The following is a 15908-nucleotide window of genomic DNA, read 5'->3' on the forward strand; positions in this document are numbered from 1 at the left end:
TGGAGATGGATAAAATTGTTGTTAATGATATAGAAAAAGCAGAAGTGTTCAATAAATACTGTTCTGTGTTTGGAAAGAAGTGGGATGATGAACTCATATCATATGAGGATAATGAAATCCTTTCCTGTCCATTTGTAACTGAGGATGTTAGACATCTACTAGGGATAAATATTTTTAAGTCAACAGGCCTGGATAACTTGCATGCAATAGTCCTAAAAGGATTGGCTGAGAGATCTGTGGGACCACTGATGTTAATGTTTAATAAATTTTGGACAGCTAGGGAAATTCCAGAAGGTAGGAAGAGTGATAATGTTTCCAATATTCAAAAAGTGCAAACAGGATGACCTGGATAGCTGTAGACTGGTTAACCTGAAATCAATCCTGGGCAAAATAACAGAATAGCTGAGACAGATTTGATTGACAAAGAATTAAAACATAGGAATATTTTTAATGCTGGTTAATTTTATGAGAAATAGGTCATTTCAAACAAACCTATTATTTTCTAATGAAATTACAATTTTGATTGATAGTGACTTCCATAGATGTAATATACTTAGACTTTTGTATGGTGTTTGACTCAGTACCACACAGTATTCTGATTTTTAAAAATAAGCATTATACAATATCACTAGAGCAGTGGTTCCCGACCTTTCCAAACTACTATACCCAAAGTAAAAGAAGCAGTAAGAGGCAAAAAGGCATCCTTTAAAAAGTGGAAGTTAAATCCTAGTGAGGAAAATAGAAAGGAGCATAAACACCGGCAAATTAAGTGTAAAAATTCAATTAGGAAGGCCAAAAAAGAATTTGAGGAACAGTTAGCCAAAGACTCAAAAAGTAATAGCAATTTTTTTATAAGTGCATCAGAAGCAGGAAGTCTGCTAAACAACCAGGGGGGGCCACTGGACGATTGGAGCACTCAAGGACAATAAGGCCATTGCAGAGAAACTAAATGAATTCTTTGCATCGGTCTTCACGGCTGAGGATGTGAGGGAGATTCCCAAACCTGAGCCATTCTTTTTAGGTGACAGATCTGAGGAACTGTCCCAGATTGAGGTATTGTTAGAGGAGGTTTTGGAACAAATTGATAAATTAAACAGCAATAAGTCACCAGGACCAGATGCTATTCACCCAAGAGTTCTGAAGGAACTCAAATATGAAATTGAAGAACTACTAACTGTAGTCTGTAAATCAGCTTCTGTACCAGATGACTGGAGGATAGCTAATGTGACATCAATTTTTAAAAAGGGTTCCAGAGGTGATCCCGGCAATTACAGGCCTGTAATCCTGACTTCAGTATCGGGCAAACTGGTTGAAACTATAATAAAGAACAGACATATAGATTAACATAATTTGTTGAGGAAGAGTCAACATGGATTTAGTAAAGGGAAATCATGCCTCACCAATCTACTATAATTCTTTGGGGGGGGGGGGGTGGTCAACAATCATGTGGACCAAGGGAATCCAGTGGATATAGTGTACTTAAATTTTCAGAAAGCCTTTGACAAGGTCCCTCATCAAAGGCTCTTAAGCAAAGTAACCTGTCATGGGATAACAGGGAAGGTCCTCTTATGGATTGGTAACTGGTTAAAAGATAGGAAACAAAGGGTAGGAATAAATGATCCGTTTTCAGAATGGAGAGAGGTAAATAGTGGTGTGCCCCCAGGAGTCTGTTCTAGGACCAGTCCTATTCAACGTATTCATAAATGATCTGGAAAAAGAGGTAAACAGTGAGGTGGCAAAATTTGCAGATGATGCAAAATTACTAAAGATAGTTAAGTCCCTGGCAGACTGCGAAGAGCTACAAAAGGATCTCTCAAAACTGGGTGACGGGGCAACAAAATGGCAGATGAAGTTTAATGCTGATAAATGCAAAGTAATGCACATTGGAAAACACAATCCTAACTCTACATATAAAATGATGGAGTCTAAATTAGCTGTTACCACTCAAGAAAGAGATCTTGGCGTCATTGTGAATAGTTCTCTGAAAACATCCGCTCAGTGTGCAGCGTCAGTCAAAAAAGCGAACAGAATGCTGGGAATAATTAAGAAAAGGATAGATAATAGGATGGAAAATATCATATTGCCTCTATATAAATCCATGGTACGCCCACATCTTGAATACTGTGTGGTTGTCCCATCTCAAAAAAGATATATTGGAATTGGAAAAGGTTCAGAAAAGGGCAACAAAAATGATTAGGGGTATGGAACGGCTTCCGTATGAGGTGAGATTAATAAGACTGGGACTTTTCAGCTTGGAAAAGAGACGGCTAAGGGGAGATATGATTGAGGTCTATAAAATCATGACTGGTGTAGAGAAAGTAGATAAGGAAGTGTTGTTTACTACTTCTCATAACACAAGAACTAGGGATCACCAAATGAAATTAATAGGCAGCAGGTATAAAACAAATAAAAGGAATTATTTCTTCACACAATGCACAGTCAACCTGTGGAACTCTTTGCCAGAGGATGTTGTGAAGGCCAATACCATAACAGGGTTCAAAAAAGAACTGGGAAATATCCTACATGAACTTATCATCAATGGCTCTTAGCCAGGATGGGCAGGAATGAGGTCTCTAGCCTCTGTTTGCCAGAAGCTGGGAATGAGCAACAGGGGATGGATCACTTGATGATTACCTGTTCTGTTCATTCCCTCTGGGGCACCTGGCACTGGCCACAGTCGGAAGACAGGATACTGGGCTAGATGGACCTTTGGTCTGACCCAGTAGGGCCGTTCTTATGTTCTTAAAGGAGTCTGATTTGTTTTGCGTACCCCAAGTTTTACCTCACTTAAAAACTACTTGCTTATAAAACCAGACATAAACCCACAAAAGTGTCATAGCACACTATTATTGAAAAATTGCTTACTTTCTCATTTTTGCCACATAATTATAAAATCAATTGGAATATAAATATTGTACTTGCATTTCAGTGTATAGTATATAGAGTAGTATAAACTTTTCGTAGTCTGTATGAAATTTTAGTTTGTACTGCCTTTACTAGTGCTTTTTACTGTTGTAAAACTAGGCAAATATCTAGACGAGTTGATGTACCCTGTGTTGGGGGCCCTGCATGTCGAGTTGGGGCGCCCCCATGAGCCCAGTGCAGGGTTGGTACATCCAGTCATACAGTCGTTGGGATTCCCCATTAAGCAGGTGATTTCAGTCAAGTGGGTCCCGGCCTCCTGGGGTCACTTACACGAATAGTCTGTCGGTCCCTGGGCGGGCAAAACAAAGAAGCAGTCTGTTGCCTCCTGGCTGGGGGAAAGCAAGCAAACAGTCTGGAGCCCTGCAGCCTTCTGGCTGGGGCAGGCAGTAATACTTGGGGAATAAGCTCCGTAGGCTGAGCAAAGCAGCAGTCAGGCTGCTGCCACTGGACGGGGCAAAGCAAGCAAACAGTCTGGAGTCCTGCAAGGAATTAGCCCCTTGGTCAGTGCAAAACATCAATCAGTCTATGGCTCCTGAGTAGGGCAAAACAAACAAATGATCTGTAGGCCTTACTTCCCTCTGGGCTGGGACATAGAGCAGGCAGCAGCTTCCTCAGCGGGCAGCGGTTTGGCTTCCCTGGCAGTCTCTGCCGTCGGCAAGTCGCCTGGAGTGTAGTCTGGGTCTTCAGGCTCTACCACCAGAAGCGTTGCAGGAACTGGCAGAGTACCTCCTTCCCCCACTCCCCCCTTCGCCCCGTCCCCCCAGCTGAGCTGGGCTGCCTCCTTTTATCTGGCTTCTCCACCTGGAACATGCACAGCAGGGGAAAGGGGGCGTGGCCGCCTGGGCCCACAATGATTGGTCCACCCCTGGCGGCCCAGTGATTGGTTGGTACACCCCATCGTATACCCCAGGGAAGACCTCTGCGTATCCCAGAGGTACATGTGCCCTGGTTGAGAACCACTGCAATAGAGGACTCATTAAATGGATTAGGAACTGGCTAACTGACGTATCTCAAAGTAATTGTCAATAGGTAATCATCACCGAAAGGGGGTGTTTCCAGTGGAGTTCGCAGGGATCAATACTAGGCCCAATTCTATTCAATTTTTCTGTCAGTGAGATGCAAGTAAATATAAAATTACTACTGATAAAATTTGCAGATGAGACAAAGATTAGTGGAGTAGTATTAGGATGGGAGGTCATACAGAATGATCTGGATTTCTGAGGTCAATCAAAGAAAATGTGGTTTTTTTGTGTAGCTGAATGTAAAGTTATACATCTAGGAACAAAGGATGCAGGCCATACCTACAGAATGGGATACTGTTTCCTGGAAATAAGTGACTCTGAAAAGTATTTAGAGGTCATAGTGGACAGGCAAATGAACATGAGCTCTCAGTGCAATGCTATGGCAAAAAGGCCAAATGAGATCCATGGATGTATAAACGGAGTAATGAGTAGAAGTAAGGATGTAATTGTACGTCTGTATATGGCACTGGTGAGATTGATACTGGAATATTGCATACAGTTTTTGGAGTCCACATTTTAAAAGGCTATTGAAAAATTGGAGAGGGTGCAGAAAAGAGATACAAAATTAATTTGAGTGCTGGAGAAAATTTACTTCAATCTGTTTACTGTATTTAAAAGAAGACTGAGCTGTGATATGATTACAGTCTTATAGGTAGGTGCCTTCACAGGTAGAAGCTATTGGATAGCAAAGAAGCTCTTTAATCTAGTGGAGAAAAAAGCATAACAAGAACAAATGGCTGGAAGTTGAAGACAGACAAATTCAAATTAGAAATTAGGCACACATTTTTAACAGTGAGTGTGAATAACCAGTGGAACAAACTGCCAAGGGTAGTAGTGAATTCTCCATATCTTGATATCTTCAGATAAATACTGTATGCCTCTCTGGAAGTTATGCTGTAGTCAAACACAAGTTATTGGACTCAATATAGGTATAACTGGATGAAATTTAATGGCCTGTGATGTGTGCAGGTCAAACTAGATGATCTAATGATTCCTCCTGCCCTTAAAATCTATGAGAACACTCATATCAGGAGAAGTAATAATCCTCATAGAAGGAGGAGCAATTCTGAAGGTCCCTTTGAATGGGAAAATCAAGGCTTTTGTGAAAAAAGCCTTCAAATCGTCAGGACTGGACCGATAAGAGTTTGATATATACATCATGTGCATCCAGAGCAACAGTCACACAACGTCTAACTCTGTGCCACAAACATTGACAGTTCCTTTTTAGATGAACTTAAAGTTGTCTTGTAAATCAACATCAGGGAAGAAACTCCCCTTAAAAGTGGTCTTGAGAATCTGATTTTTCAGAACACTGACCTGAACCAAATGTTCTCAGTAGAAATGATAAATGCATTTCTCTGGTCAGTGCTTAGAATGGTCTGTGCAAAAATTCCTGTAAGTGTCATTTCTACAAAGGAGGCATTTTCTTTTGCTCATTTTGTGAGGACTGTGGAAACAATGTCAAAAATATAGATTTTGCAATAAAAAGCATCATCAGTAAATTTGATTAAATCTAAGCCCTTTGAGAGAAATATATCTTTTTTTAGAAAGTTTCTTGTTGCTTCAGAACATCTGTTGCAAACTGGACAGTGGCCTGTGTCAAACATGCACAATGTTCCATTTGCCAGGGTTGGGGTTGGGGTTTGTTTTGTTTTGTTTTGTTTTTTGCCCCAGAAGGATGTTTCCTATAGCTTCAAGTTGTTTAAATGGAAGAATTAACCATGAATCTTCTAACAGGAGCTGTTAGGTTGCAACACTAGCTCAAACAATGAATCTTCAGAGTTCCATTTGATTACATTAGCCTTTTAAAGTATTTTGTTTAATTAAATGTTTAAGAATAACCTCATCTGTGGGAAGAACTTTCAGTATTAAACATTGGATATAACCTCATATCAGTTTATAATCTTACTTAAAAAGTGTTAATGGCAGTTTTTATCTATAGATATAAAGTAATACTGAGCTCATTTTCAATAAATGTTTGAGCTTTCTTCTTTACAGAACGTTCCTGAAGATATTCTATTAAAGGTTGAGAAAGTAGAAACAAGTTGCAATACAGTTTAGCTATTTAATAAATATCTTCACTGTCTTTCACTTTTGCATAACCAGGGGCGGCTCTATGTTTTTTGCTGCCCCAAGCACGGCAGTCAGGCGGCCTTCGACAGCCCGCCTGCGGGGGATCTGCCGATCCCGCGCCTTCGGCGTACCCGCCACCGATGCCGCGGGACCGGCGAACCTCCCGCAAGCATGCCGCCGAAGGCTGCCTGACTGCCGCCCTCACGGCGACAGGCATGCTGCCCCCCGCGGCTTGCCGCCCCAGGCACGCGCTTGCTGCGCTGGTGCCTGGAGCCGCCCCTGTGCATAACTAGACACTTCTAGGCCTTTAGAGGCAATTTTAAAAGACTTTTCCCCTTGGATGTATGAATTGCTGCTGTTGACTGATGTTTGCATAGCTCCTAGTTAGGAGCAGAATTGGTGAAAAATACAGGTTCTGGGTGAACTATTTTGAAGCAGACCTAAGAAAGTAAACTTTGAAAAGAAATTGCAAGTAGGGTTTGAGTTCCTAGTTATTGCATTAACACGCCTTTCATATTATAGTTCATATGTTTCTTATTTCTTGTTTTGTGGTTTTATTTATATTTTTACTCTAGCCCATTAATAACATGTTATGGATAAAACATAATTGAAATGGTGATTTAACATGTGAAAACTATTATGTTCTATATCCTTAGGCATATCACATTTGCTCGTAATCCCACTTAAGTAACGATTGTAAAATACGTCTGACAGAAAATAACTGTGGTATTGGAATCAAGGCAAGGCAAGGGAAGGCAGAGGCTATTAAAATTGCACTGCGTTCTTCTCTAAAGATGAAGGGGATGGATAGCTCAGTGGTTTGAGCATTGGCCTGCTAAACCCAGGGTTGTGAGTTCAATCCTTGAGGGGGCCACTTAGAGATCTGGGGCAAAATCAGTACTTGGTCCTGCTAGTGAAGGCAGGGGGCTGGACTCGATGACCTTTCAAGGTCCCTTCCAGTTCTAGGAGATGGGATATCTCCATTAATTTATTTTATTAAAGATAACATTCTCCAGACCTATACTTTTGAGTTATATGGCTTCCTATTTATTTACTGGGAAAATGTTGATAAAACGTGTCCACTGCCAAAGCTCCTGGGCAAGTGCACAAAATTTAATAAATGGTTTTTACCCAAAAAGTCAAATAAGGTAACCTACCCATCAACCCACTAACAGCAACCTCCAGGCAAAAGCCTGTTAAAAGATGAGTCTTGGATTGTCTTAAAAGTCATCACATTCTGTTACTGTCAGAGAAGTGGAAAAAGTGAGTCAAGGACCTTTTCCTGACTGAGAATACTATGTCACTAGATCCCTGATGACTAAATCTGGGGACTATTAGCTGATACACTTGAGCTGACTTCAGCTGTTATGTTGGTACATGGGGAGAGTGGCAATCTCTTAAGTAATCAGGAAAACCCAGACAAAGCTCTGTAGACCAAAGTCAGCACCTTACTTTCTGGTTCAAATGTAATAGGAAACCAGTATAGCTGATGTTAACATGCTGTCTGCAGCTAATATTGCTAAGCAGTTGGACAGACTCATGCCTCATTAGCTGAAGCTTCTAAGTGGTCTTCAAGGGGAGTCCCATGATAAAGTTCATTGCAGTAATCCATTCGAGAAGAATCAAAGTCATGGCTTTGATAACTGCGGCAAAATCTAGATGTGACATATTCACTATCTAGCCAGGGGCATTCAAAAAATTCACTTGGTATGCCACTTGAGATTCCAGAGCTAGTTGAGGATCCAAATGCATCTCAAATGCAGCCTCTTGAATATAATGTGAAAAAACTCTCAATAATAGAGGGAAACATCTTCCCTGCTACTCTGTCAAGATCTTCCTTTTCAGGCTTCTAAGAAATAGATTTACTTAAATTGGTACAACTTATGTGTGCAGATAAGGCCTAAGATGCCCTAAGTATGCAGTTGGGACACAGTTGTTTTCTTCTTTTTAACTGAATTGTAATGATGAGTTCACTAGCTTCAACTTCCTGGACACCACGATTAGCTTCAACAATGGAACCCTACAGACAACTATATACAAGAAACCGCTGGATCACTACACCTACCTTCATAGATCCCGTAACCATTCCCAAACACATCAAAAAATCTGTTCTCTACAGCCAGGCACTCATGTACCACAGAATATGCTTCGAGAAGAAAATCCAAGGATATACACCTTAACACACTCAAAACCACCTTCACCGAAGAAGGACACTCCACCAGAGAAGTAGATTGCATCATATAATGGCCCACCCAAATACCCCGAGAGAACTTGCTTCAATACAGAAATAGAACCCCTTCAGACCACACCCCCCTAGTTGTCACCTACCCCTCGACACTGGAACCATACGGAGTATCATCTAACTACTAAACCCATACTCGATGGGGACCCCATCCTGAAAGAAACCTTTCCTGAACCCCCACTTCTGGGCTTCAAACAACCTCCCAGCCTCTCCAAGCTCATCATCGGAAGCAAGCTCCCCACAGAGCAGGATAAATGAACTCAAAGGAGCACCAGACCCTGCCAGAACAACAGATGCAAAACCTTCAGACATATCTCCAGTGCTACAATGATCGACGCTCCCCACAATACACCTTTCAAAATCCATGAGTCCCCCACATGCCTGTCACAACATGTGGTGTATTTCATCCAGTGCACTAAATGTCCCAATAACAACTATGTGGGTGAAACAAGACAATCACGATGCTCTCGAATGAACTCACACAGGAAAATGATAAATGAAAAACACACCATATCATCTGTGAGTGAACGTTTTTCATAAAAAGCAGTCACTCCTATATCTAACCTTTCATATGCAAAGGAAACCTGCACAACACTTTCAAAAGATGAGCATGGGAGCTTAAGTTCATAACTTTGCTAGACATTAATAATCATGATCTTAATAAAGACACTCGACTTGTGGCTTATTACAACAATCTGCAACCCACTAACCCCCACTTTTTGTCCTATGACTATAAGGGTGTTAATGGGCCACTTCACCTTGAATGGTCCCTTAAAATATGTGCTAACTACTTATGCTAAACTATCTTTTCAATCTTGTATTTAGCTGTGACACTCTTAGTATGGACAGGTGTACGTTACAAATTTACATCGAGGCAGCCGCCCCTGTAGCGTCTGGTGAAGATGATCTAAGCTGAAAATAACTCCACCTCCATGAGAGGTGGTAGCTATGTCAGTGGGAGAAGCTCTCCCACCAACATGGCACTGTCTGCACAAGGGGTTACAGTCGATATAACTACATCGCTCAAGGCTGTGGATTTTTCACACCGCTGAGTGACACAGTTATACTGAAGTAAGGAGACCAAGCCTACCTTTCCCAGACCTGAAGAAGAGCTCTGTGTAAACTCAAAAGCTTGTGTCTCTCACCAACAGAAGTTGGTCCAGTAAAAGATATTACCTCAACCACCTTATCTCTCTAATATCCTGGGACCGATATGGATACAACAACACTGCATACATTCTTAAATAAGTCCATCTTCAGAATAGGGCATTTCCTGCAGGTCGGACTAGCTGCAAAAACAAAGACCAGCTAAAATATGAAAAGCATTATCTAATTTTGTGTCACTGATGTCTGACTGATTAACAACTGATAATGCTTTGAATTTAATAAAATATAGCTTTAGATCTCTATTTATCATATCCCCAGAATCATGAATGAAGACCTCAGGAAGGACCATAAGGCGTAGATTAAAAGATGTGTACAGTCTGCTCTGTGCCATATTACCTGTCTTCCCAGACATTTATAGCCCCATGATTGTCTCCAAATATACTGACCAGTAACACCTTGCCAATATGACATGGTCTTGAGTGGAAAGCATGCTCCAAAGCTGGGATGAATCATAAAGCAAAATGAAAAGGATGTTGCCCAACCTAATTTTGATCTATTGGATTGGCAGAGTTACTTCAGTAATCTCCTCACTCCTCCTGCGCGCGCGCGCACACACACACACACACACACACACACACACACACACACACACACACACAATCCACTGAAATGGGTAATCTCAGATCTGACCGTCCCTGGGGTTGGGCCATTCCTAACAAAATTCCACCCATCTTAAGTGAATGTCTATAACTGAACATCTTTCCTAACCCACCAAGACTTCTCTGGTAAATTGGAAAATTTTTTTGTAATTAAAAAAAAAATCTATTTCATCCATCCAAGGGGATTATAAAATAGCCCATATATTTTTCATTTCATCATATTATACTCCGTTCTAAAATTTGCCTGAAATATAAATAGACCTCTTAGACCAGTTCTAACCTTCACTTAATTCTGTGAAATTGCACCCTTTTGTACCAGGTTTGAATTTGTCACTTAAATATGAAGGTCTTTTGGCCCCTGTAGTTTATTTTGGCCATATGTACGATTCAATTACTGATCTGTAAAAGTGACAAGTGAGAGTGCTCACTGTCTTCTTTCTGTAGGTCATTCTGATCCCATTTTTGCAATGGTTGAAGTCAGTAAAACCCTTAAATTACCTTAATCACTCCAACGTTCATTTTGGGGGAAAACAGGAATCTGTAAAGGTCCTTTATGAGAGGTTTTTCTGGCGGTTCCTGTTTCCCAGTAACTGAAGGTCCCCAAAAATAAGGTAAGGATTTTAAAATATTGACATTCTAAATTTTCCTTACCTTACTTTCTCAATTCGAAACTGTTTTTATGAAGAGCCAGCAGCTGAGTACGAACTTTCACTTGTCACTTTCAGTGCTCAGCAGTCATCCAGCTTCAGAAAAATGCCAGTTTGCCAAAACTAGCTACAGACTCTTCAAAAGAGTTATTTTAAACTCTTTTTGAAGATATAAATATTAAATATTTGTTAAACACCTGGTACTCTTATTTCTCTGTTGATTGAAGGTATTTTGCCATTGACCTTGTAACACACAATTCACTAAAAGTTGATTTTGTCATTGTTCTTATGTACAGAGATTATAAAAGATAATCAACTATATATAACAAAGCTGCTGTTCTATCTATTGATTTTAGCTCCAGTATAATGTAGGACTGATGAATGAAATTGTTTTTAATTGTTCACTTTATTAATGCAACTTCATAAGTAAAGTTTTATGAATGAAATAATATTCATTCATAAAACCGGTTACCCCAATAACTGGCTAAATAACAATTAAGATGCCTGTTAAGAGCCATAGCTGTTCAGTCAGCTGCCTCTGTAAGTTTCACTATCAATCCAATTCCTGCTTAAATCACTGAGACTTGCACTGTTTCAGTAGTGTAACTTCTGTTCACCATTTACTATACTTGTCTATATTGTAACTTCTGTTCACTATTTGCCATATTGTAATTCAAACCCCATTTTAAAATGCTTACTCCATTTTGTAAGGGCTTGCTGCAACCTTCATTTTTGCAAACCCTGGTGTAATCTTATTAGTTTAGTTTAAATGTGTGAATGAGGTATGTATGAATGATGGAATCAACCTCCAGCCCCAGCCTGTCCTAATTAAATAGAGTTCAAACACCAACGGCTGAAGATGCAAACAAGAGCCCTAAGGAAGTAAGAAAAATCCACCCTAAAAAGAAAAGGTACAATAGAAGGAAGATCAAAGCCCGGTCCCAGGCTGAAAGTCATGTCTGCAATTGACGGGTGATCAATCACCAAACCCAGAGGCAGCATGACACAGCAAGACCTATAGACTCTGGATTCAAACTAAAGCCTACAAAAAGGATGGGTAAGATGGAAAACTTTGGGAGAAGGGTAACATTCTGCTGCCAACATGGAAGGGCATCGGTGCATTCCCAACAGAGACCCAGCTCGTCCTTGTGCCCGGCTTTCCTGGCCAGTTAGCCGCCACAAGCTACGAACTCAAGCTGCAAACTCAAGCTGCAAACTCAAGCAGGACTGGTAACTATGCAGCAGCTGCAGAACATCTGATGGGTGTGTGTGTGTGTGTATAGGTATTAGGTATAATGTGTGTGTATAAGAAATAAGTAGTAATAGAAATAAGTAGCCAAACAACGTTGTTTACTGTTATCTTTTATAGTATTATTATATTTACAATAAATGTGGCATCTTTGCCTTATCCCTCTTAATAAGATCCTGCTAGTTTTTATTGGTATAACATAAGACGCTAAGGTAAACTTTACAGTGTCTTTCTAATGTCACCAGAACTTCTAGATGAAACTATAACCTCTTTTATACAGACATGATTTTAAAGCTCTATTTGGAATTTTAAATTTTATCTTATAAAAATTCCAATATTATTGGTTAGAGATGAGTTATTTGAATTTTGTAGAGATATGAAATCTTAATCAAATGGTCTTCTGAAATTATCAAAGTGTAAAATTTACTTTATTCCTTCGCTATGTGGACTGTTACAAAACACCTATCAATTTTTAGTACTCAGAGAGCTGTCCAATATACTAGATGACTAGGATGTCTATTTTACCCCTTATCTTGAAGTGTTGCATTAATTGAAGACCTCCCACATTTTCACCTCTTGCTGAGATCCCATTTAAGAGCTTGTCTTTATTAATTCCCTGATTCACTTACCTGTATAGTTGTTTATAGTAGTATCAGCTAATTGCAGAGAAGGTTATTGTAACTTTTTTTTTCATTCTGAGGGAGGAGTGGAAAATCTAAATCCTGCTTAAAATAGAAGGTTAAAGTCCAGTGTATTTTCTTAATCTGTGAAGTCACAAAAATTAATTTAGAGTACATTTTGACATATTTTTTTAACCTCCCCCAGAATGTTCAACACAGAAAATATGCCAGATGGAAGGCAGCATATATTCATAATTGTCTAAAGAATGGAGAGACTCCTCAACCTGGACCTATTGGAATGGAAGAGGAAGATTATGGTATGTACATTGCTATTTCAAATAAAGTAATAACAACAGGTTGGATGGGCTAGTGAATTAAAGTGAATATTGTTATATATGTTTCTCCAAAGGGAACTTAATATCATCACTTTCCTGCTTAGGTGAATGTTTCACAGTAATTTTCTGTTTTTCTTTTCTGTGCCAGACATCTTTGTTTTTCATTGGACTTTTCTCTTGACTGGCAGCACTAAAAAAAATCTTGCTTGTATATGGAATGTTGTGATTTTGGATAAGTGTCAACTATAAAATAAATAAGGATAATGAAACTCATTTCATAAATGTCTCAAGATGGAATTTAATAGTTTTCAGAAGCAAAAGGCCTGGTAAATTAATCCACTATACCACATACCCTCTTTGACTCTAAGGCTGGAAGGTAGTCAAGTAGCAATGTAAAGTTCTGAATCTGTTGGTACAGGATGTGTACTAAGGTTTTGGGCTCTATACCTGGCTCTGCCATAGACAATATAGTTCTTTTATGAAAAGTGATTCTAAAAATATTAGCTCTAGACTTATGTGCTTCAATTTAATTTAAAATGTGTTAAGCATTAGGCGATAGACATATACTATTGTGGATCTGATTCTCAACCTTTCTGATCCATGATCTCATGCTTTGGAGATCCCCTTCCCATCTAATCAAAGAAAAGGAAGGATGGGCACGACTTCCTGTTTGAGAAGAGATCAGACTATTGGTCCTTCAAATACAATATGCTGCTTGAGGTAGTGGCAACGAGCTGATGCCATGGAGAAAAACAGAAAATAGGAACATAAGAACTGCTGTACCAGATGAGATCAGTGGTTTGTTTAGTCGAGTTTCCTATTGTGAACAGTACTAGATGCTTCAGAGAAAGGCACAAGAAATGCTGTAGTAGTGGTCATAGAATAATCTGCTCTCAGGGAACGTTTCTTCCAAGTTCTCTTGAGTAACAGATTGGCTTATGCCCCGAAATCTGAGAGCTTATATCTCTTCCAAAATACATGTGTGCCAGAGTTGTACAAGGAAAATGAGATGAGTGATGCATGTAGAAATCAGCAGATATCCTATTGCATTTTTTAGACTGATACCTCTGGGTATCCATTTTTTTAAATAATCTTTTGTAGTTTACACCTTACTTGGTACTGTTTATGGTGTTTGCAGGCTTTCTATTTAAAAAAAGAACAGGAGTACTTGTGGCACCTTAGAGACTAACAAATTTATTTGAGCATAAGCTTTCGTGGGCTACAGCCCACTTCATCAAATGCATATAGTAAGAAATATATATACATACAGAGAACATGAAAAGGTGGAAGTAGCCATACCAACTGTAAGAGACTAATTAATTAAAATGAGGTATTATAGCAGGAGAAAAAAACTTTTGTAGTGATAATCAAGATGGCCCATTTTAGACAGTTGACAAGAAGGTGTGAGGATACTTAACATAGGGAAATAGATTCAGTATGTGTAATGACCCAGCCACTCCCAGTCTCTATTCAAACCCAAGTTAATGGTATCTAGTTTGCATATTAATTCAAGCTCAGTAGTTTCTCGTTGGAGTCTGTTTTTGAAGCTTTTCTGTTGCAAAATTTCCACCTTTAAGTCTGTTACTGAGTGACCAGAGAAGTTGCAGTGTTCTCCTACTGGTTTTTGAATGTTATGATTCCTGAATGTGATATGATTCCAGGCAAAAACCAGTAGGAGAACACTTCAACCTCTCTGGTCACTCAGTAACAGACTTAAAGGTGGCAATTTTGCATTGTTTGTATTAGTTATTTTTAAACTACTCTCTAAAATGATTGTGACTTACTTTACTATGCAGTCTACTTATTAGCCTTTATACTTTTAAAAATAGACATGAATAGGGCCATCTAAAGGACTGTAGCTGCAAATTATAAGTTTTATACCATAGAAATATATTCCTGAGAACACATGTAAGTAAAATTCATAAATATTTATGTGAATTGATATTTAATCATATTTCAGTGTGTTTACCAGATTATTAGTTTATCCTAATTATTATAAATGTTTCATAGTACTATATTTTTTCCTACCAAAGGAACCCAAAGCACTTTACAAACACTGGAATCACTACACTCACCACGGAAATGCAGTTGCCTCTGAGCTGGAGCACAGCATCCAGTTGCAACAATGCACAAGTTTAGAAACTGTATTCTTATGTAGTTCTGTAGAATTAAGCCTTGTCTAAAACGGAGGTTTTTAGCCACTGGTGCAGCTATGCTCATGTAGTTGTACCAATGCAAACTCCTAGTGCAGCTGTAGTGCCCCTGGGTAAACTATGACTTTGAATCAGTGCAACTTACTCCAGTTTGACATGCACTTCTTAGTTAGCTGAAAAATGTTGTTAAAAGAACTATTGTGAAATGAGTTCATTTTTATTATCAATATATTATAAATGTGCAAATATAGAAGTCTGTAAATTAAAGAATTTGTTTTTATTCAAATTCATAAGTGTAGTGATCGCCCACAGATTCTTGTAAAATTGATTCTTGTAAAATTGTATGAACGCTAAGCAAAGTGTAGTACTACTACTACTATTAAAACTTGCATATCACTTCTAATCTTCAAAACCTTGTACAAATATTAATTTATCCTTAGAATGAGGAGTGTATTATGCCTCTTCATTTTAGAGACTGGGAAACAAGCAAAGATAAGTGACTTGCCCAAGGCCACAGAACCTGTCAGAGGGGAGATTAGAATTCAGTAGTTTTTCACTCTTACTATTGTGCTAAAACCACTACTTTTCACTCCATATCATAACCAGGGGCTGTAGGAAAAAATGAAATTTGCAACTCCCATTGCCAGGGTTATAAGTAAAAGTAAACTAATGGGGACAGTATTTTTGGTGATGATATACAAATGAAAGCATTGCTATTCAAAGTGAGCCTGCAGTATGTATTTTTCATAATCAACAGGCTATATTTTTTTGTTTGAAAAGTTTTATTTTGTTCGATAAGGCATTACTCTTTTAGGCATTAATGCCATATTGTATTTTTATGTATGGGCAATAAAATGACAAAATACTTTTTTTCAG

At 38.9% G+C, this 15908-nt stretch overlaps 1 protein-coding gene across 2 annotated transcripts in view; it reads left to right on the forward strand.

Annotated features, from left to right (window-relative positions):
- Positions 1 to 15908, forward strand: part of VTA1 (vesicle trafficking 1) — a 78463-nt gene that overhangs the window by 34043 nt on the left and 28512 nt on the right. For both annotated transcript variants that reach the window (XM_065400719.1, XM_065400720.1), the window contains one exon: positions 12750 to 12861. In XM_065400719.1, coding sequence (XP_065256791.1) covers positions 12750 to 12861 — 112 coding nt within the window. The remainder of the gene's footprint in view (positions 1 to 12749; positions 12862 to 15908) is intronic.

The sequence above is a fragment of the Emys orbicularis genome, chromosome 3 (assembly GCF_028017835.1).
Source record: "Emys orbicularis isolate rEmyOrb1 chromosome 3, rEmyOrb1.hap1, whole genome shotgun sequence".
NCBI classification, from domain to species: Eukaryota; Metazoa; Chordata; order Testudines; family Emydidae; genus Emys; species Emys orbicularis.